Below are 22786 nucleotides of genomic sequence, written 5' to 3'. Positions count from 1 at the left end.
TGTTTAGTTATTCGCGGATTTCCGATTTTTATATATCATCCAAAAGAGTGTATTTTTTTAAGCAAAACGTGAATTTTTAAAACTTTATATCATTTTCCTTCGGTTTTTAAATAAAAAATAAAAATTCGCTCTAAATCGTTACAATGACAGTTGAAAGATGGGCGAACTGTCATTGTAGCGGTTTCGAGCAGATTTCAAGAAGTTTTAAATCGTGATTTAAAAAGCGAAGGACAATGATAGAATTTTTTTTAAATCACGTTTTACTTGGAAAATTCAGATCATTCAGATGATATGAAAAACTGATATAGCTGAACAACCCAATTCATAAAAAAATCGGAACATCCGCAGAACAAACTCAAATAAACAAAAATGGCGAGCACGACACCATGCAGAACAGAATACAGCACGGCATATACACGACCATTCAATTCAACTTTTGCAATATTTGAGTTAACGAGTACCGCGCTACTCATAGTTGAAAAATAAGCGCATAGGCCTTTTCTACCTAAATCAAAAAATTGGTGCTTGATAGTAAACACCCACAACGATAGTAAACAACGTCTCTACACACCAAATTTTCATTTTGCTGATTTTTGGTGTGCTGTGTTTCCAGCAATCTGTTCAGCAATATGAAATTTGCTGATTATTCAGTAATGCTCACTTGCATAAAAGTGACAGATCGTTTGCTGCATGTTCAGTAAAACAAAATACAAATTGCTGGTTGTCAGCTATGACAATATGCTGTACATTCAGCAAAGCATAAATCAATTTACTGGTTAACCAGTTAGTTCAAGGGAACCATGTTTCCCTCAGGCACCAGCTTCCATCCGCCCATCGGATCATAGCCAAATTACTGTTGAACTAGAGATGTATGATTTATCATTTCAACCTTTAAGTTCATCTAGCCCAACAGTAACTTAGCTATGGTCCCATATCCGCTATCAGGAGCTTAGAGATGATCCCGTACCAGCTGCACAGCGATTTGGCGCGTTTTACTAATGTCAGCTTGACGTAAAATATTTTGACATATCAATTCTTTCGCTGGATTCCAGCAAACATTCATTTACTGTTTTCTGTTCAGCAAATAGATTTGCTGTATTTTTGCGAATCACTGAATCGATTACTGGTTACCATATTTTTATTGCTGGAAACCAGCAAAATTTTGCTGATTTTTGGTGTGCTGTGTTTCCAGCAATCTGTTCAGCAAAATGAAATTTGCTGATTATTCAGTAATGCTCACTTGCATAAAAGTGACAGATCGTTTGCTGCATGTTCAGTAAAACAAAATACAACTTGCTGGTTGTCAGCTATGACAATTTGCTGTACATTCAGCAAAGCATAAATCAATTTACTGGTTAACCAGTTAGTTCAAGGGAACCATGTTTCCCTCAGGCACCAGCCTCCATCCGCCCATCGGATCATAGCCAAATTACTGTTGAACTAGAGATGTATGATTATCATTTCAACCTTTAAGTTCATCTAGCCCAACAGTGACTTAGCTATGGTCCCATATCCGCTATCAGGAGCTTAGCGATGATCCCGTACCAGCTGCACAGCGATTTGGCGCGTTTTACTAATGACAGCTTGACGTAAAATATTTTGACATATCAATTCTTTCGCTGGATTCCAGCAAACATTCATTTACTGTTTTCTGTTCAGCAAATTGATTTGCTGTATTTTCGCGAATCACTTTATCGATTACTGGTTTTCAGTAAATTTATCGATGAAATACTAGTTTACAGCAAAAATAAAATTACTGAACGAAATTCTGTAAATTGTAGAACTGAATTACAGTAAACTTTTGAAAAAAATGCTGCGGTTCAGTAAACAAGTGATTTGCTGGTATCAGGCCTTAGACGCGCCTATGCTTTTGCACTGGGTTGTATGTGACTTTTTTTGTGGCTCCATTTCCATTTCGAACCCACTGTGGTTCCAATATTTTGCCTGTTATTTTTCGGTCATAGAAAAATGGCGTCTTTTCATAGGCCTGGCTGGTACACTTTCAGCAATGTACTTTGCTGAACCATAAAGAGAAATTTTGGTGTGTAAAGAGAAATTTTGGTGTGTAGCGATGATCCCGTACCAGCTGCACAGAGATTTGGCGCGTTTTACTAATGACAGCTTGACGTAAAATATTTTGACATATCAATTCTTTCGCTGGATTCCAGCAAACATTCATTTACTGTTTTCTGTTCAGCAAATAGATTTGCTGTATTTTAGCGCATCACTGAATCGATTACTGGTTTTCAGTAAATTTATCGATGAAATACTAGTTTACAGCAAAAATAAAATTACTGAACGAAATTCTGTAAATTGTAGAACTGAATTACAGTAAACTTTTGAAAAAAATGCTGTGGTTCAGTAAACAAGTGATTTGCTGGTACACTTTCAGCAATGTACTTTGCTGAACCATAAAGAGAAATTTTGGTGTGTACGGAAGCCAATTTTCAAAAAGTGCACTTGCAGAGGTAGCAAATATGAAATAATGTTGGCTAATATCCAAAATGGTTAATTCAATATCCAACGGCTCACGAGCCGTTGGTATGAACCGGTTCTTAGGAAAGAGCGAAAGAACGAACGGCTCACGAAAAAGAACCACGGTTCTTTGGGTGCACCAGAACTGTTTGGTTCGCGCGAACCCGAAGTTTACTGAGACAACACGAACTGTCAACACTCGTGAATCATTGTGAACCATGAGTCGGTTTGGAGCCGCTCTTGCAAAAGAGCCGTTTCACCCACCCCTAATCCTTGATATATTTCACAACGCATGCATATTAGCCAAATTTCATACGGGTTTGTCTATTGATGTCGCGTTTACAGAGGCAAAAAATGGTTACTGCGTTAAAAATACTGGAGGGACTTAATTTGGCTGCGGATTGTTCTTTTGACGTTGGACTAACGTCTATATCGAAGTTAGGCACCTGAATTTGAAAATCTAGTAATTCAACCGGGGAAAACCAGAGAAACGTGGTCAGGTTTTGAGCGCTTATATATCAGTCATTTCTTTTCAGAATTTCGAGGTTTTGGCATCAACCGATCAGAAATTCTTTTACGGTTGAATTTATGTAACAAAAATAACCTATTGTTCGAGATACACTATTGAAAAATTGATAAATCACATCGATTGTCTAAATCATACCGAGCAACCAATCACCACCTCTCTTCACAAGCACAGTCGACACTAACGGATACAACCGATCTGACTTTGTAAACAGTCTCACAGCTTTCAACCAATAACGAGCTCGCTTTCGGTAGCTGCAACAGGTGTTTCAACACCGTTTTAAAATGCTTCTTTTATCATTACCACTGAACAGATTCTAAACACCAATGGCTTGATTGATAGGGGAAATATTGCGCAAGATTGTCATATAATAATTTAAATATGTTTTCGATACTAAACTAGTTAAAAGTTGTGTTAAAAGTCGTGCACATTCAACCAATCACAAGCTCGCTTCTTGTTTGCTCGCGGATGGATTTTTGCTTTGGGCTATATAATAGCCTGTGTCGTCTCATAGCAATCATCAGTTAACAAGTGAAAGGCCACCAGGCCGGTCTTGTATAATCAGCAGCGGTGGCTGATTCCAGCGGCCAAACTGAGCTGCAGCAGAACCAGAGCGGTGGTATCAGGCAGCAGCGGCGGAGGTAGTGGGAAGCTGAATTTCTTCATTCAGTTCGGTTCTCCTTCGATCTGAGTTGGACCACACCAGCGGTAATCCAATTCAGATATCGTTGGGTGAAAACCTTGGGTGTGTGTGCAGTGTGCACATATAGCGTATGTGCATCTGTATTGCTATGACATTTGCGATGATAGGGATGGCGCTGTTGCGTGTGTATGGCTAGCTATAGCGTGTGTAAGACACTAGCATGTGTAGCATATTATGGCTATTGCGTGTATATCTTCAGCGTGTGTACGGATAGTTATAGCTTGTGTGTGGATAGCTGCTGCGTGTGTAATGATCAGTTATAGCGTATGTATGGATAGTAATAGCACATGGTTGGATAGCTTATGCGTGTGTATAGATAGTTGTATCGGATGTATGGAAAGGAATAGCGTGTGTATGGATAGCTATAGCTACAGCGTGTGTATGAATAGTTTTAACGCGTGTTTAGATAGTTATAGCATGTGTGTGAATAAGTATAGCGGGTGTTTATCGAAGATTATTATTGTCATTGAAAATATTAAAACGTCTTAACGAACACAGTTGTGAATTAGATTTTACAGCAGCGATTTTAACTTCTTCAGCCAGTCTTTATTCATCGAGGAAAAAATACTACCTATGAATGATCAACACTTATTTACTAGAAATTTGATTTAGATCAAAACGGGTTCTTTTGAGTATAATAAGTTATTGGTAAAAAGAGTTGCAAGTTTTCTCAATGAGCATTCATTAAATTTTCGTTTTTGTTTCTCGGTGCGCGGTTTTGATTTTGTTTCTCGCACACAGAGAAAGAAACAAACTTGTCGCTATCGTGAAAAATAACAAAACAATTAGAAATGCTCTGAATCACAACTGAAGAAGTTAAGATATTTTCCTGTCACTCGCCCAAACCTTGATAACAACTACCGAAAAACGTGTGATTGAGCTCTTGCTATATTGAGTTATTGAAACAAACGTTTTTTTTTTTTCAAATACATGAAGTTATATGCTGGGCTGGAACTAACCTAGCATGAGTTTTATCAATTAAATGTCAAACAATTTTCAAATTTAAAATTTTCGGTTGAATCGTTCTGGGCTCCAATTTCAGATAGTTTCGTAAAGTTTGCTTTTTGCTTAGATTAGGAAAATTTTACCAATTCGCTCAATTAAATGATTGTCTTGGTAGTGCAGCAAACAAAGGGTTGATTCGAATATGTATGAAATGACAGCGATTAAATAAAAGATATCCATTCTTTTAGTATATATTATTATTTATAACGTTTTAACGTCTCAGCATCCAGAAATGCACTGTTAGATAAAATTGCAGCAAATACTAGAGTTGCAATTCTCTCTATTATTTGTTTTAATGGAATATAAGAATACCGTAGTCCAACGTCATGCGGTCGTGTCTTGAATACCACCCTCCTACTTTTTTCAACTCGACGACAAGGTTATCCAGCTTCCCTGACCTACAGAAAACGTCAAAATGGGCTGCGTGCACTATACGCCATTACCGTTCGTGAAAAGCTGGATATGCTGGAAATGGGGGTGGTGACATACTCATGAAAAAAGTTGTCATGGACGTAGACAATTGTTTGAACCAACAAAAACATTTGAAGAGCGTTTTTCTCGGTTTCATGTCTATTGAATTTTAGCCCATTCTTCAACTATGGACATCCCGGTAAAAAATTGACACATTTTTCAGATCAGTGTCCGAATTCCGAGCACACACTTCTTCGGAGATAAAAAAATTTCGTATACTATCAATAAAAAAATTTTCTTCTCTTCAAAGAAAAGTGTTCTCGGAATTCGGCCGCAGATTACGTTAGCAACAATAAATGCAATCACTATTGTTTTCAATCCGTTTTGCACACATTTATTTTTCAGGCGGAAAAAAACGAGCCTTTGGCATCCCTATACCGAGTAACAGTGAATGACAATGAACTCTTGTCCTGGGCTCAAATTAATTTGTGCCCGCTGTCAGCAGTAAGATGAAGATGTATGAAAAGAAGCGGTGATATGCTATCTCGTTTTTACATATGTTGAGATGTTAGCCCTTGAAGCATGGCGTGATGCCAAAGGGGTGGAAAAAAACGATTTTGCCATCCAAAGGATCGATTCAGCAGAAGATCGCGCAAAGAGAAATCGATTCAAAAAATCGATGAATCGACTAGAAAAGATCGATTTTGCAAAAATTGGATCGATCTTGCCCATTGCTAACTCCGCCGCGTTTGTCTACAGAAAGGTTCCCCCAGATGGTCGATCGAGTAACCGTGAAATTAACGGACCTAACATTGTTGGCGGTGGTGGATGACTTCAACGCTTTGGCTGTCGATTGGGGAAGTCCCCGCACTAGCCAAAGAGTCCAGATATTGTTGCGGATATCAACTAATACCTTGCCAATGTCGGCATTAAAAGCACATGCAGCAGAAATGGTGCAGAGTCGATCATCGACGTGGCGTTCAGCAGCTCAGGACTGATCACGAACTGGACGGTAGAAGACGGCTACAATAATAGCGAACACAAAGCGGCAAACGACGAGTAGGGCCAATACTCTAACCATTCGCGGCTGAAAAGCATCGCATTTTGATGTCGATGTATTTGAAGAAGTAATAAGTTGGGATCTTTAAGGGGGGAAGGTCCTCCCGAGTGCTGATCAACTTATTGCTAAACTATCGCGACGTGCGACGCCGCCATTCCTAGGTCTTGCCAGCCTAGAAACGGAAGGTCCCCGGACTGGTGAACCGACGCAATAACCCGTTGGGTTACGCCTATAGGATTATAACGGCCAAGCAATCACCAACGGAATCTCGAAACTGGCCATTAATACGGCCATAAAGGCAGCCCCCGAGTAGTCAAGGACGATCATGAAAAAACGCTAAGACGACTACCTCTTCTCAGACAAGTGGAAGCGACAGAGAATGGCATTGCTGCCGAAGACCAGGAAACCACCAGGTGGCCCATCGGTATATAGACCAATATGTTTGCTAGACAATGCAGGTAAGGTGCTTGAGGTGATACTTCTCAACAAACTTGTGAGATTCACCGAGAGTGAAACCGGTAGCCTCTCCGTCACCTAGACGTCCGAAGTAGCACTCCCGTGTAAAAAGAGGGGCATTCGCTATCGCGCAATTATCACGCTAGGCGTGGAAAACGCGTTCAAGAGTGCCAGCTCGTTCTCACGTTGCAAGGCATTAATCGAAGGATCAATCTTGCCAGTGAAAACTAACTGCCCACCTTCAGATAGTTGGCTAAGATGTAGGGAGGTGAACACTCGCCCCTCTCTGATCACGAGAAGAAAAAAAGCAAAATAAGAAAAAAGAGAGAAAAAACAATATGAAAAAGCATAAGAGAATTGGATTGATTTAGTATGTAAATAGGGTTGTTTATATGAGCTTTTTTTTGTAAGATTTGGACCACTGCGACCATAATTTTGATCTTTTGTAGTACGAGCTTTAAACGCTTTATAAATTTTGAAAACTTTTTGAATGAGCTTACCAATTATTAGCACTAAAGTGTCAAGCTTAACAATGTTGCTCTTTATCAATACAATGTTGAACAGTTAGACACGACGTTCGACAACCCATCACTCAAGTTGAGAAAGATTCGGATATCCATCTTGATATTTGGTATTGATGAAAAGATCGCTCGTCTGACGTATAACATCATATACAAGCATAATCTACCATAACCTGTTACGCTTGACTAAATCATACGCTGCACTGAGTTCTAAGTTTTTAAGTTTGCATAAGGGGCCATTCACATACCACGTGGACTGATTTTTAACGATTTTGACCCCCCCCCCCTCCCCCTCCGTGGACAAGTGCCCATATGAATTCTAAAAACTTTGTATGGGCCGCGAACATTACATATACAACAACCCCGACACCCCCCCCCCCCCCCGCCCCCAAAGCTGTCCACGTGCTATGTGTCACCATTATACACTATCTTAAACCTATCTACTTACCTTAAAGCTTTTGAAAGAAGTCACTTCCGCATAGAAATACTAATTCACTTAATAAATTGAAGGAATTTCTTTTCCACAAATTGCACCGCTTCGCTATCGAACCATTCGCGATTTCATAGATTCGTTTATTCTGGAACATTTTGTTTGGGTTAATGTGGGTTGTGCAGTAATGGTTAATGGTCATGTAATGTAGCTACGACGAGATGGTATAGAGTATGTGGATAGAGTTTGAATGTGTTCGTGTATAAGCTTTTTCACGTGATAGATATTTCGTTTTGGACCTATGAATGACGACTGGATACGAATAAGAATGGCCTACTCTGGTAGATTATATTGAACAAATACCTACTAAATTTATGCGTGTTCTATTTACTGCTCTCTCTGCTTCATGGTTGGTTTGATGCACTCAGGCTGATAGTATAGTGTTTTATTTTATCACCGGATTTGATTCGTATATTTGTTGGTATTAGTTTCACTATTTCATATAGACTTTTATTGATTTAGTCACCGAAGTGATTGATAGCTCCCTTGTGTTGAATACTATTTGCTTGCTTTTACGTTTTTCATAATTCTGAATATATTTTACTGTATTCACTGCAGGTTTGTATACGTATAGTTGGACAACAAAGAGTTTTTAGCTGTTTAAATTGAGATTCTGCATTCGCTACTAGGTAGATCTGTAATCTATTTATTTGTAGCTTGTATTGTGGCTAGAATGCAACAACCTGTTGATTAGATTGTACTTATATTACTCCTATGGCTCGAATGACTATGACCTCAGATTGTAATGTAGATTTGGTTTTTGAACGATTCAGAACCAGCTAGGTTCTCGGATTTCGGCGGGTTTTGCAATATTTGAATGAAGAAAAAAAAATTCTGGTGAAAAACTTGGAATTTCGTTGTTTGGTTCACAAATTACTCGAATGTCATAGCTTTGAGATCGCAATTAAGGATGTTGTCTGTGTCAAAAATTGTTTAGTGGAAACCCTTTTGAGAAACAAATGTGAACAAATCGAATAGTCCCAAACTGGTTCAATGTTAAAAATAGTTAAATTATGCTGTTAAAACTGATTCAAATTTAAAAAGCGCCAAAAAGGTGCCATCAATATGTTTACGTCAGTTTAAAATAATTCGATGATTGTACAGTATATATGAAAAAATAAAATCAAAGATGTTGCTAGCGATACAACTGGAACTAGTGTTAATATCAATAATAAGATGTCGTTCAAATCACTGGAGAGAGGCCTGCGTTAGCAAACACTAATCTGTGCTTGCTAAAACTAGTGACAGTAAAAGATAATTTTGTGATGTACATTTTTTACGAATACCACTTCCATACTTTTCCTTTTTTTCGAGCTTTACAATCATCGTTCAAGTTTCATTACCCTGCGTTTCATAATACACTTAAAAACTGTACTGCTACTGACTTAGATATTCGATATTTTTTTTATTCGAGAGCGTCATGCTACTTGCTACGATTGATCCGATTTGGGTTAAAGAAACGATTTTCCTCCGTAATTTTTCTTCTCAGCTTGCATATTGTACCAATCCAGTCTTACATTATTATAGTATTTATTGTTACGTTGGAATATTGGTGTTTTCACTGTCCAATTTTTTGCGATCATTCATATGCACGTTCTAAAATTCAATCAAAAACCTCTCTGTACTAAAACTGTAGTAAGCGTGTCCCCTGCTTTACATACACGATATTCGGGACAGACCCTGTATTTCCCGCAATTCCCAACAATCGTTCAAATCCCCACAATTACCATGCTATCTTTGCACAAAATTCCTCAATTTCACTTCTTCTCTCTTACTAATCTATTTGGTATATCACTTACAAATTGAGTGTTTTGGACCGGCAACCGAGTCCCATTCGCCGCTTCTAGTCCTGTGATCTTCGTCCCATTTCGGGCGTGTGTGGGGGGAGCACCTGGGGCTTCTTCAGAATTTGTGGCTTGACCTTGACTTGTGGTTTGAATGAACTGAGACTTTTGGCCTGCTGTTCCTGGGCTAGCGAGGTAGCAGCCGCTGCGGATGTGTTTTCTGACGCCTTAACTAAACATCCGCCGGTCAGATGCAGATCGGCAAACTGAGATACGAACTTTTGCGTATTTCGTGCCGGGATCGGACTTTTAGCCAGTTCTTTAGGCACTGACACGGCTACTTGGAGACCATCGCCAACGGAAGACTCGTCAATGTGTAGATCTACCTCTTCCGAGGAGACCTTAGTGATGCCTTCGGCAACGTCTTCACCTACATCACCCCCACTATCTTCTTCTAGGATTTTCGGAATATCTGTCGAAGTCGGAGTTTTATTAGTGCTCTCCTGTGGTTTCACTTCCGCTTTCGGTTTGTCCGATGGTGGTCCACCTTTTAAGTCCAGTTTGACCTCCTTCTTTCCCGAGTTACTGGTGTTCTCGTAAACCACTGATTCCGTGGAGAACCTCTCGTTCTTTTTCAGCGTACACTGGTTCTGAGCCGCGAATCTTTCCGCTGATGTCATATCTTCCAGTTCGCTGTCCAGCGATTCACGAGATGCGCTGCCTGTTCCATCCTTTCCGATAGCTGGAGGTAAATCCATTACAAGATCCGGAGCGATTCTGTTTCGGCTAAGAATTCTCGATGTCGCCAAGTTTTGATAAGAGCTCTGTGCGGCTCGTTTCTGCCACAAATCTCGATTTTGCTGAAATACATTCAATGTCGAAGCTCCTGTGCCACCAACTCCGGATACCAAGCTAAGCTTATTTTCCGACAGACTGAAACTTTTCGAATGGTATTTCCGCATCGGTTTCGGTTCACCGTTTTCATCAACCGCCTGGTTCTTGCCATCTCCTTTACCTCCTCGTCCTGCTCCTCCTGGCAGGGTATCACTGCGACGGTTCAGCATCAGTGCCGATTTGGTATGCTCCGGTGGATCCCCCATTCCCCCGAGAGCATAACGAAATTCCACCGCATCTTCTGGTTCGTCGCCACCACCCGAGCCAAGTCCGCCACCACTCTCGCCCGGAACAGGCGATTTATCTCTTTGGACGGTGATTTTAGTCGGTTCGGCGTAAATCGGTTCCGATGGTTTTTGTTGCTGAAAAGGGTAAAAGTTAGAGGTTAGAGAACGTTATTATTAATAGTTAGGGATAGAGAACGTGAATATATTAGTGACATTTGCTTTAATGGAATGGAAGAGGTATTATCTGTGACTATTGATTGAATATGAACAACACAAACACATCTGTGGCAAGACGTTAGGCTGTATGATCATACGAAAGAGCTAATAGAACGACCGGAAGTTAGAAGCAGATTAGGTTAGTAACAAGCTTTCGAAATGATTCAGAGAACTATCTATTAGGTGTCATTCGGTGTATTGTATAAGTCTAAGAAATATTTTTGCAGTTACAAGCGACTTTGTAACTGATAAAAAATCCGAAAAGTCATCCTAACTACGATGAGAAGTTTTTGTGTATATTAGTTTATCACAATAAATTGTGGCAGTAGTAAGAGTAGTTCCATTCTAAACTAGAAATTAAAAGAACACAATAAGAAACAACCAAAATAGCATTCTATATTTAGCAGGCAGACGAGCGCTTCCATGTATCTATATAACTTCAACCAGACACAAAAAAGACAATCATTCCCCAAAAAATTTACTAACCTCTCCTGTTTTTTTAATACATTCCTTCCACCCTTTATGGTACTACAATTTAAAACAACTGTTAAAACATTAATTCAAATTAAAATACACACAGAGATAAAACAGAATAAGTTAGCGTACTGTTATCAACAAACAAATATTAGTATTGGAAAAAAGAAACAACAGACATGAAACACGTAAATCAATAGGAAATTTTTTCTCACCTTCCAACAGTTGGGGCTGAAGTCCAAAAATCAAAGCTCGGTACATAACACAAAAATTAAAAACTATCCTAAATGTAACATCGAATGTAACGAAAATCGAAGAAAGAAAACGATTCCAACAGAATACGATTTGCCGAGAGAATGTGCAAACGTTTCTTCAGATTCAACTTTGAAACCCGCAACCGATGCGGTGTTGTGGAGTCCTATTCTAAAAACTGAGGCAACACGCGATTTCAATTAGTATACGCAGGCTATCATTTATTTCGAATTTTGTAAAGTAGATTCTTAACCATTAAGGATTGATGAAGCCATATTTAATATGACCCACTTCGTGTTGTTTCTAGCGCTAACATAACAAAATGGCTATTTTAGTTCGATGCACTCAGCGAATCGGGAGTGTGATGTATACGCCTAATCGAAAGTAGAGAAGTTCAAAAAAAAAAAGACGTGGATAGTGACCAAGCCCAGTCCTTCAAGATTCCGAATGACTAAACAGAGTTTTGTTAGTTCTCAATTTAGGAATGCTATTATACGAAAAAACCTTCATCTCATTACAATAGATAAAAATCAAAAAAAGTTCTAGCAAAATACAAGACTTGTGTCACTTAAAAGTAATCTATAGAGTAGACTAATGATAAACACACTAACATTACAAGCACTGAGCTAAAAAAGGCCACATTCAAAGTGCATGCAGTTCTAGTAAGTTGAACTTCCACTGATAGTCCTTCCTTCCAATTATTTTTTTTTTTTCAGTTGTCACTTAAACTTATTATACAGAAAAAAATAAAAATAAAACAAAATTTTAACTTTCACACACACATACAAAAACAAAGAAAAACACAACTAGACTAAACAGACGCCTATGACAGGTTCGATTGACACTGTTCAAAAGTTACACGAAATCGTTGCTTAACTCTCTCGCATGAAGGATGAGCTTCTTTTGCACAGCTTGCAATGCCAATAGCTTACGGACAAAGTTTAACAACGGACAACAAACGAAGACATCGATCAAGTGTGCAGCATTGTGAGGAATGTGCCCTTTTTTGATTGTTTTCCACGAATAAACTGTACAGCACAATTTCCAACAAAATACTGCACAATCGAGACCAACTGATTGCGTGACACGAGACAAAGCTAGAAGCTAGAGAATTAAAAGCGGCCAACTCAAACAGTGGTCTCCAGTACCTCGAATGTAAAGTGGTTCATTTCCTCCAGGAACTCCGCTGAATTCTCGAACGAATGTGGTTCGTCGTGGTAGCTGTAGGTTGACGCTTTGAGATCCACCGTGTCATAATGGATGTAGTCTGGATCCTTCAGCTCCGCGATCAACTTTTCCCCTATTAGCGGGTGGGCCGACGGAAGTGGAGGCTGATGCGTAACTTGGTGGTTGATTGGAATTTGTGGTGACTGTAGCTGTTGTTGTTGTTGCATTTGTTGTATCGTTTGATACTGTGGATGACCAGGTGAGGAAGACATTGTTTGCAACAAACCAGTTACAGGTAGAACACTGCTGGTGCTTCCATTCCCACCACCACTGCCTCCGCCGCCACCACCACCTCCACCACTCTGAGTTGCGGTACTGATGGTAGAACCTGTGTAGTCACTTCCACAGGTAATATTCGACAGAGTGTTTGAGTTTTGGGTGCAAATCGAGAGTTGACTGTTCAGTGAGATGTTTCCGCTAGGGCGCCGCTTCCGGACCGATTCCTCCGAGCTGGATGACTTGAGATGCTCACTTTTGTCCCGATCCTCGTCCCTGTGTGGGAAACAATTTATGTTGTTAGCAAATGTTCAAGTGGGAATAAGAATGAGCAGTTTCTTACTTTATTTTGAGTGAAATGTATTTATCTGGTATGAGCCCGGTTTTGCCGTTTACCGCTCCACGCCACCAATCATTCGAGACCTAGGAGATGGTGAAAGTTAATTTGATGTTAATAACAGTTTAAAAAAAAATCCATCAAATATCAAAGAATAAGTGTACATCATAAGCTTAAGTACCTGATTGTACAGTATCACGTTATCTCCTTTGCGCAATGACAGCTCGCGTTGGGATCGTGCGTTGAAGTCAAACTGCACAATGGCTTCGAATGTGTCTGATTCATCCTCCGAAGGGTACACTTCCGAGTCCGGATCCTCTGACACCTGCTCTGTTGGTGAATCACCTACATCTCTGTTGAAAAAAAAATACCTTTGTTACCAACCCACATTTGATTACGTGACGCTATTTGACTTACATATCCTCAAACGGTTCGGACGAGATAAACTTTTCATACTGCATGCCTCCGAGATCCTTGGGGAATAGTTCCGCGTGATAGACAATGATATTCTTGATCAGCTCGTTGACCTGATTCTGATACTGCACTTGATCTTTATCTTCCGGTGCAGGCATCAGTGTGGGACCGAAACAGATAGCCAAATTGTACGCGTCCATCATGTTTTCATCTGAATACTCCGATAGGCTGTAACGATCAGAAGCATTGAACTATGAGCATACCCGTTTAAAATCCAGATTTACTCACTGGTTCAAAAACGCAAACAAATATCTGATCACGATGACGACCGACTTTGGCAAACTCTGGAAGAATTTTCGAATGCCCAACACGATTTCGTGCTTCGATTCCAATTCTGAAATGAACAAATGAAACTCAATTAACCTCAAACCTTGTAGCACATCATGAATTAACGTACGTGCAAGCGAGACGAAATGGTCGAAGTAAATCAACGGGAACAACGGTTCCCGAAGTTCTCGCAAGTATAGCTTCAACACTCCGGCCACTGAATTAATATCCGAGGCGTCGGTAGTGTCGGCCAGCGGATCATCGCCCCGCTCGAAGCCTTCCTTAAAGTTACTTATTTCTACTTGAGATCCAGACACTCGGAAGATACCCTGATGGTGTAATCCTGCAATAGCATAACGAAACATAAAGTAGTATCAACTTATGAGATGAAATGATGAGAACCTACCATATAAGTTGATAACCCGGATGCAGCTTCGCAGGATAAGTGGGATTTCTTCGGCGGTAGTTTCCAGGTATTCCTCCAGTGAGCCACCAAAAAGCTTCGGCCGACCGGATTTGTTCATACGACCGATTCGCTTTCGCTTTGGTACGTTGGATTTGGTGAGTGTGTCCGCCTTAACGACTGAGTCCTTAGTCAGGGCACTACGCAAGAACTCTGCCTTCGAGTCAAGCCTTGCTATTCGTGATGTGGCGAGGATATATTCGCGAATTTTCTACAAAAAAATACAATAGTCATTTAGTATTCGCTCAAAAGGTTCATAAGAGGTAGGTCAATCATACCGTAATATAAAATTCTTCGATCTCATTCTTGTCCGATCTTAGCTTAAGCTCCGGTTTCGGGAAACCAGCCGCACCATCACCAAACGAGGTACTACAATCGTAGTCCTTTGTGTTTAAAATTTCCAATAAATTAATTTCTGCCGTCTCCAACGTTTTCCAGATCTCTTCCGATTCCATTCGCAGGTTGTTGACCCTCTGTTCGAGTTGGAATAGTCGTGATTCCATCTCTTGGTGTAATGCTTTCTGTAGTTCCGGCTCGATGTCTTCTTCCTGACCCTGGAACTCGAGCCTTTTCGGAATCATGAAAGCTGCACTATGCTGCTCAAGGAACTTTTGCTTGTCAGCCCGACTGTCCATCGAGTTTATTATGTGCGATAGAGTGTCCGTATTGTTCAGAACGGCTCGACAGCGGCCCTGGTCGGCGGAAACGTGCATTAGCAACGCCCGCGAAACTACCGAGTGGAATCCGAGATCCATGCACTGAAATTGATAAAAATGGTGTTTAAAATAAAACAGTAACTATGGCATGTGAACCTACATCAATTAGATCGCTCAAATCTTCGACGAAATATTTGTGAATGGTGGTGTTGGAAGCCTCCAGACATAACTGGTACTCGTTCTTTGCCTTAAGGGCTTTCAGTCTTGCATCGGTGTATTTGTTCTTGCGCTTCAGTACCTCTTTCTCGATCAATCGGTACTTTTTACTTCGCTCCAACTTTTCTTTGGGCACACTTTGCTGCAGTTTCATGCGTTGGTTTTCCGCAGCGCGGAGTTTCTTTTCAGCTTCCTTGGCCTCGGTTTGGTACGTATGATAGGTTTTCATATTGGTGTGCAGCTCTTGCAGGATCCGCAGAATCTCTACGTGCGTTTCGAAGCCTATTTCGCGGCACTGGAATAAGGATGAACAATGATATAATTAAGTTTGGTTTTGACGACTTTGGAATCAACTAACCTTTCTGTATATCCGCTGTACGTCATCCCAGACAGACTGCAACCGTGCCACCAGATGTACTGAGTATATTTCGGAAAGGGCGGCATGATCCCTGGACAGGGATTTGGTCTGATTTACCAGCTGTTGCCAGCATGAGTACGACGAGAACATTGGCCACTGTTCGCGTCTGAAATGGAAAGCACTAACATAAAACCAGTAGTCGATCTGACATTTTAACATCCTTACTTTTGTCGCTGTTCCTTGTGTCGTAATTGTAAGCTCTTGGCCAACTTATCGAGACTTTTGCTGTAATCCAACTCTACCTCACCACGCCGCCGAAAGAAATCTTGCAGTTCCTGAATCAGCGAGATCTGTGATTCCATGCGTACATCGAGAAATTTGAGCTGTTCGTTCAGCTGTTGTCGGATGTCTATTAGAAAGATAAAGCAGACAGAAAAAAATACGCATGTTTTAATGAAGTCATAACAACAATGCTGAAATTATAAATGCTAATAGCTAAGATATATTGTTCACAATTAGCTTCGACTTCTGGCTGTCTGCCTTTTCAAAAGTCGACAGAATCCCCCATGGATGAGATAATTTTCCCAGGCGCACATAATCAAGATCGTATTACTTCTGCTTCAACCAACGAACGGAACGGTAACATTGTCGACATTGTAAAACGAACTAGCTAAGCAACATGAGTCGAACTTTATCACATATCCATTGAGGGTGGGGTGCCAACCGAGAGTGGATGCAAGAAAAAAATTGAAACGGTATTAATTTACATATAAGCTTGCTGCATTTCAATAGCCCTTTTCTCCGTTCGTTCCCTTTACTGCATTCGAAAACAGTCGGATGCATTCGATTCACTGCAAGTCAACAGTTGTTGCACGGAATGCCACGGCGAAATGGCCATCAACTGTTGCTTGAGCTGGTTCGATCGCGCCACCGATGTCTGTTCGACCCCTTTGCCGGCTTATCGACCAAGGAGGAAGAGAAGGGGATTAGTCTAATTTGTTGCAGTTTAATGGTTTGTAACGATTAAACTTCAATTGTCACGGCAAGTGGATATTTACGTCGATAATCTGCGCTGTTTTCAAATCTACATGTTTAATGCACCATCGCTTGGTTCGTTGGGTACTCGATTGAATAATCCTAGTAATTAAAAAAATATGGTAAAAGAATAACCATTGAAATCATGTCGAATCTAGGTAGTTGTGGATCGAAGTTTTTTAAATATTAACACAAGAAGAGAGTTCGGTTTTGTCTATCTTCATAATTCTCGTGTAACATGATTATATGCGGGTTTGAGTTTTTGCAGGCGGTTGCCACCAAATGTAACCGGTAGGATGTGGTTTGAATAAATTTAAGAACGTACATCCTCTGTTGTAACTTTTTACGATGAAGAGGAAAATACGGTTGATTTAACTTGCAATTCATGGTTCTTTTGAGTGTCTTCTAAGCACTCGATAGGCATATTAACTCGTTCGGTGAATTGCGGGTGATGACATTAGCATATCTATGGTCAGCATTAACAACGGCCGCCCTTAGATAGCCTGCATAAAAAGTTTACAGTTTATCGCGTGTATTTACGACAAGCACTCATGTATAAAACAGTGATCGACAGAACGTAAAAACTTTTCGCAACATAAGTGATTATCTCACTCCCAATTGTTGTTGAAATTATTGCAGCACCCTGGAAGCAATAAAACAATTTATGTTGTCTTTAACGATATAACAGTTGAACACTTAACTTGTAGCATTTTACGACCAGCTGTTCTATGCATATCGAATCAAAAACTCTTTCAATCGAGGAAACTAGGCAGTTCTTGTTAGTAGGTGAAATATCGTTTCGTATCTGAACTCTATCTCTCTCTCTCTTTATAGGTGGGGAAGTATCGGAGTTCCTCAGGGAAGTAATGTTGGAAGCAACCGGTATTTTTTGAGAATTTGTTAATAACGCAGTAATAATTCTAAGCTCAGTCTGTAAGGTAATTTAGGGAGGCGACCTTCTATTTTTTAAACATTAAACCATTGAATGTGTGAGTTATATTATTTATCTATGAAGCTTTCTGAAAGTACCAATGCTACGCATCACACACCCGGGTAATTAAAAAGCAGGTTTTAGAGCTGTTTGGCAAGACAGTCTGGCTCTCATAGAAATTACCAGCAAGGATATATTCAAACCCTAGAGCGTATTTTATGGTGTTAAAATCCATTGTGGCAATTCAATTGACTTTTATCCATCCAACAAAAAATTATGTACAGTAATTTGTATAACAATCCAGAGTTTGCCAGAGCGAACTAACGAAGCGAATTGTGGAATTTCATAAGGCGGCTTCCATAAATAACGTAACGCTCATAGGGAGACCCTTGAGCGTTAAGATTTGCTTTAATGGAGGGGGGGGGAGACTAAGATCAGCATTAAAAAATCAGCAAAAAATCTCTGGGGAAGCTCTCCGAAAACAAGCATTTTTATTAAGCAAATTCTTCTACTGCGTTACGTAATTTTTATGAGGGGGTGACTCCGGGTTCTCTCTCACTTTGGCTATAACAAATCTTCTGCTGATCTGCTGTTTTGAGCGTTCTGATGGATTTTTTTTTGTGATAGCATATATAAACGATTTTTATAATAATATCTTTTTTATAATAATAGAACATTTGTTCTCAGCACCGTGTCATTTCTAGTTCATGAGTAATAACGTTCAATACGCCTTTTAATTATGTTTCCATTTTCGTAATTTTTCCTACCCGGGACACAGTTGTCAGTCTTCCGATCCAGCTCATGTTCGCAGTCGGATTTTACAAATCTCGGGCGATTTTCTTCTTGTTTCGATGACATCTCAATATCCATTGAACCGATTGTTATGAAATTTTGCATATGTAAGTAATACACTCCAAACTAGTTATACCCAGCCTTTCATCATTTTTACCCACGAACAAAAAATTACACAGATAAAAATGGTCAATTTTTTCCGAGTACAGGCCTTAATGCATCATACTCGTTGGTCAGCAATTTAAGGATCAAATAGACCTGGGAGTCTTGCCTCCAGTTTTCTAGTCTGTCTGTGCCCAGGGATCAATGGCGATCTTCATGCGGTATCAAGTACATTTTGTTGCTCTCTCCAGAGAGGTTGTCTCAGTGCATATGCGGAATATTGCAATCTTATATGGAATCGTCATGCAGCCCATATGAAAAACGCGTAGAGTCCGTCCAAGAACAAATTCTTTTATACGCGCTTCGCAACTTGAATTGGACTGCATTTCCTCTCAAATTTAGAAAATCTATAACGAGCGTCATAGCAGAGTGATTGAGAAATCAAAGAAATAGTTATCGGTTTCCGTTATACTCTATTTTTTTTGGAAATAAATATTGAAATTCAGTCCGCAAATATATATTTCGACTGTGACGTACAGTGAGGAAGACTGTACGTCACAGTCGAAATATATATTTGCGGACTGAATTTCAATATTTATTTCCAAAAAAATTAGTAGAGTATAACGGAAACCGATAACTATTTCTTTGATTTCTTTTTGCATTTCCTCTGCCGTCGTATGAAGCACGTTGTATTCTGATTAGGGTGGCAATTAGTTGCAAGAAAAAAAAATGTTTCGAAAAAATCGACCTTTTAATTACAGAGGTTCCCGACGTAAAAAAGCAAAGGCTTGGTGCTACATTCCGTATCGGAACTCGACCTTCTGTGTATTATACACAGACTTTGAATCCAACTGTTAAGTGTACAGGACAATTGCGGGGCTAGCGCTACGATCCTACTGCCACTAACAGTCTCTCCCGAGCCGAGACTTGAACCTACGACGACTGGCTTGTTAGGCCAGCATCGTACCTCGAGACCAGCTTGGAGGTTCCCGACGTAATTATTCCATTGGCTCGAAATTTTCCAAAGTCCCACAAAGTCGGATTTTTCGGAACAATTTTTTTCTGAGATAACACCAGATCTCGACGTTTCACGCATTTCTAAAACATTTGGCATTAAAAGAAATTTCAATGTCGACCAATTCAAGAACTACTGCCTGTACATTTCTTCATTGATCGAAAAAGTAAAATTTTGACCGTTTTGAGGCACGTGTTTCCAAGGTCCGGTTGAGCTAAATTTTTGCATGCAAATTTTTTCACAAGAAGACGAATTTCATTGCCACTCTAATACTCATTAGTCTGCATACACTCAAACAGCACCGCGATACAATGCTATTCTTCGTCAATGACATTATTTAAAATCGTATAGACTTAGCTGCATTACTAACACAACTCAGCAAAAAAAAAAAAAAAACAAAGTAAAAACTGACTAAAATCACTAGAAATAATGCTTAGCGCAAAAGAAAAACATTGTAAACATTAAAAATACCAACTGTAATGAAATATTGTCTGTAGTCTATATTTGCTTGGCGAAATAAACAAATTCATATCGGATAAATTTTCGTTGCACACTTTCAAGCCTATTTATCTACATTACCTAATGAGGACACCAAACGACACTTGCGAATTACAGTATCGAATGGAAGATGAAAAAGTACAGTGCTTTAGAGGAAAGATCCGTAAATTCTCTTGTTATCTTGAAGCTGAGTCCAAGACTTTGATTAGCTTAATCAATCTCGTATTCGAAAAGAAATACATCTCTGGTTCGAAAGCGGCTCATAACAACTATATACAAACTGAATAGCAATGGTCTCAGGTTGCTACCCTGAAGTACACCAGATCTACTTACAAATGGGCTGGGATGGCAGTCACCAATCTATACGAATAGTTGCCTATCCACAAGATATGTCTCCAACCATTAACAGCTCGTAGCCCCAAAGTTACAAAGTCCGCTTTGACAAGTGAAGGATCATGTGTCCGAATCTTAAAAGAATATAACTGTTCGGTGTCCAAGGGACTTTTATTTATTGGTTAAATTTTTGGCTCCTTCCATCTCCCCCACTTTGATTTTTCTCTCACGCTTAATTCCAAAAAAGTCAGATCCAACACAGCGTTGAATGAGAACTCCTCTCCAGGCAATTAAAAGCACTCGGAACCAACAAAGTAAGTGGATAACCCTTGTTGAGTTATTGAGTCAGCTTTCTCATTTCCTCCGATTCCAACAAAGACTAGGAACCCAGAACAAATTAACCTAGTGCTAAGGGAGCTGCGTAGCTGCGAGGTCTGTAACCGCTTTGTCAAGTGTATGATCGTGGGTTCGAATCTTAGTAGAATCAGGCCATTCGATGTCAAAAAGTACTTCAGGCATGGGTTTATTCTCAGGCTCCCCACCAGTTACCTTTCCTTTACGCTGAAATCTACAGTACCTTTGCGTGACTCCCTCTTAACAAAAATAAGTCCCTCTTATCGATAAAACTGGCCAGAAGGACGCACGACGAAACTTCTGCAGGGAATTATAGTTGGCGATATTTGGCAGGAGGAAGGATGCTCGGTATAGAAGAACAGTAGGCGTGTAAAAGGAAGGGTAGCACATTACACACAAGCACTGATAAAAACATAATAATAAGCATGCCACTTCTCAATAGCGGTATTGCTAATAAAAGAAGTGCGGGATATAGCAGACATCCGGGCATATCTCACAATAGATCAACGATTCTGGTCGCAGTGAGAAAGTCCATACAGGAAAAAAACCTAGTGTTTCTTAGTCAACTGTTGAAGCAAAAGGATGCATATCCACACTAGTGCTGCCAGACAATCACAGAAAATGCAAAGATTTGCGGCTCCGTAATTTCTTTCCAGACACGAATTCACGCATTCTATTATCGCGAATACTGAAATACTATTGGCCAGTGTATCATGGGAAAAACTTTATTAATCCGGGCCTGCAAATTCCGCTCCCGTAGAACCATTCATTTTAGAACCGTCTGTGTAAAGCCAAATAAGCCTTCCTGAATTTTCGGGCCACCTTGTTCCCAATTTGCTCGTTTTGTCTCTAGTATTTTGCAGGGAATCTCGAACTTTGATTCCATTTTCACCCAATTCTCGCTTCTGTTGATTAGATTTTTATTTGTAAAATCCTTCAGAATTCTTATACCGCTGAGACTTTTAACCGAATATTTTCGTGATCCGGTTATCCAAAGCTTGGATCACGGATGGGTAAACGAAAACGAATATTCGGAATATACAATAAAATCTGTCTTTCGAAACCCGTTCAAATAAAACGCAACGCTATTATAAATAAATGGCTTTTTCACGAACACCCACCCCCTCGTAACAAATTATGTAAATAAGTCTCACTAAACTATGTTCGAATATAAAATCCGAATATCTGACTATCCAAAAATCCGGATAACCTGTCGGATAATATCCGGATATCCGGTCGATCCGAAATTTGGATATTTGTCGGATATTCAATCCGGATAGTCCCAGTACTATATTCTTAGGGAACATACTTGAATGACGTAGCATTTTTTCATGATTTTCACTCCCTCAACTCCGCCTAAAAAAACGTAGCACTGAAAAAACCTCACCGTGTCACTCATCACTCATACATTTGTGACAGCATTTCATATAATTGTATTTTTTTGTAATTTTCTAAACTAAAAGGCACGTGTTGAGAATCAGGGTTTTCGCTGTCAGTGATAGATTCTCAGTTGACACTGAGAGCTACGAATATCAGTATCAACACGAACGAGCTGAAAGTGATAATTGCTTTCAGCCCCAATCAGTTGACAGTGATAATGTCGACTGGAAGCATTTCTGTGATTTCGCACACGCTATATTGCTCTAGCGATGTTTATGCGGTGTAAGATGAAGGTGCCTATCTGCTTCATTCAATTCAAGCAATGGATTGGCTTAGATCAAATAATTTCGATATTAATTAAGATATATCATTTTTATCACTGACATGATTATTGACTGATAATTGACACGGGTGACACTCAATATCAGTTTGAAGAGAGTGAGAGTGAAACTGCTGTTGTATCATTTTCATTTTTCTGTGTCGAAATTTCGCAACACTGTTGAGAATGCAAGCGATTGTTTATGTGCTAGAAAAGCTTTCAGAAGATTCTGTGGCACAGATAAGAGGATTTCGATAACTCCCGCTGTAAAGCTATTCTTAGTATGCAATATTTTTGCTGCAAAAAAATTGGTCTTTCA

At 39.8% G+C, this 22786-nt stretch overlaps 1 protein-coding gene across 4 annotated transcripts in view; it reads right to left on the bottom strand.

The window, feature by feature from the left end:
* Window positions 1-7709: 7709 nt before the first annotated feature.
* Window positions 7710-22786, bottom strand: part of LOC129724833 (SLIT-ROBO Rho GTPase-activating protein 1-like) — a 177605-nt gene continuing 162528 nt past the window's right edge. For all 4 annotated transcript variants that reach the window (XM_055680052.1, XM_055680053.1, XM_055680054.1 and 1 more), the window contains 12 exons: window positions 15934-16117; window positions 15709-15874; window positions 15295-15645; window positions 14757-15236; window positions 14422-14689; window positions 14146-14358; window positions 13977-14082; window positions 13692-13916; window positions 13456-13627; window positions 13281-13360; window positions 12643-13213; window positions 7710-10687 (listed from right to left, as the gene is read on the bottom strand). In XM_055680052.1, coding sequence (XP_055536027.1) covers window positions 9491-10687; window positions 12643-13213; window positions 13281-13360; window positions 13456-13627; window positions 13692-13916; window positions 13977-14082; window positions 14146-14358; window positions 14422-14689; window positions 14757-15236; window positions 15295-15645; window positions 15709-15874; window positions 15934-16117 — 4013 coding nt within the window. In that variant the 3' untranslated portion in view covers window positions 7710-9490. The remainder of the gene's footprint in view (window positions 10688-12642; window positions 13214-13280; window positions 13361-13455; window positions 13628-13691; window positions 13917-13976; window positions 14083-14145; window positions 14359-14421; window positions 14690-14756; window positions 15237-15294; window positions 15646-15708; window positions 15875-15933; window positions 16118-22786) is intronic.

Source organism: Wyeomyia smithii, chromosome 2 (assembly GCF_029784165.1).
Source record: "Wyeomyia smithii strain HCP4-BCI-WySm-NY-G18 chromosome 2, ASM2978416v1, whole genome shotgun sequence".
NCBI classification, from domain to species: Eukaryota; Metazoa; Arthropoda; class Insecta; order Diptera; family Culicidae; genus Wyeomyia; species Wyeomyia smithii.
The sequence above is the reverse complement of the archived record's forward strand: the minus strand, read 5'-3'. Positions and strand labels throughout refer to the sequence as shown.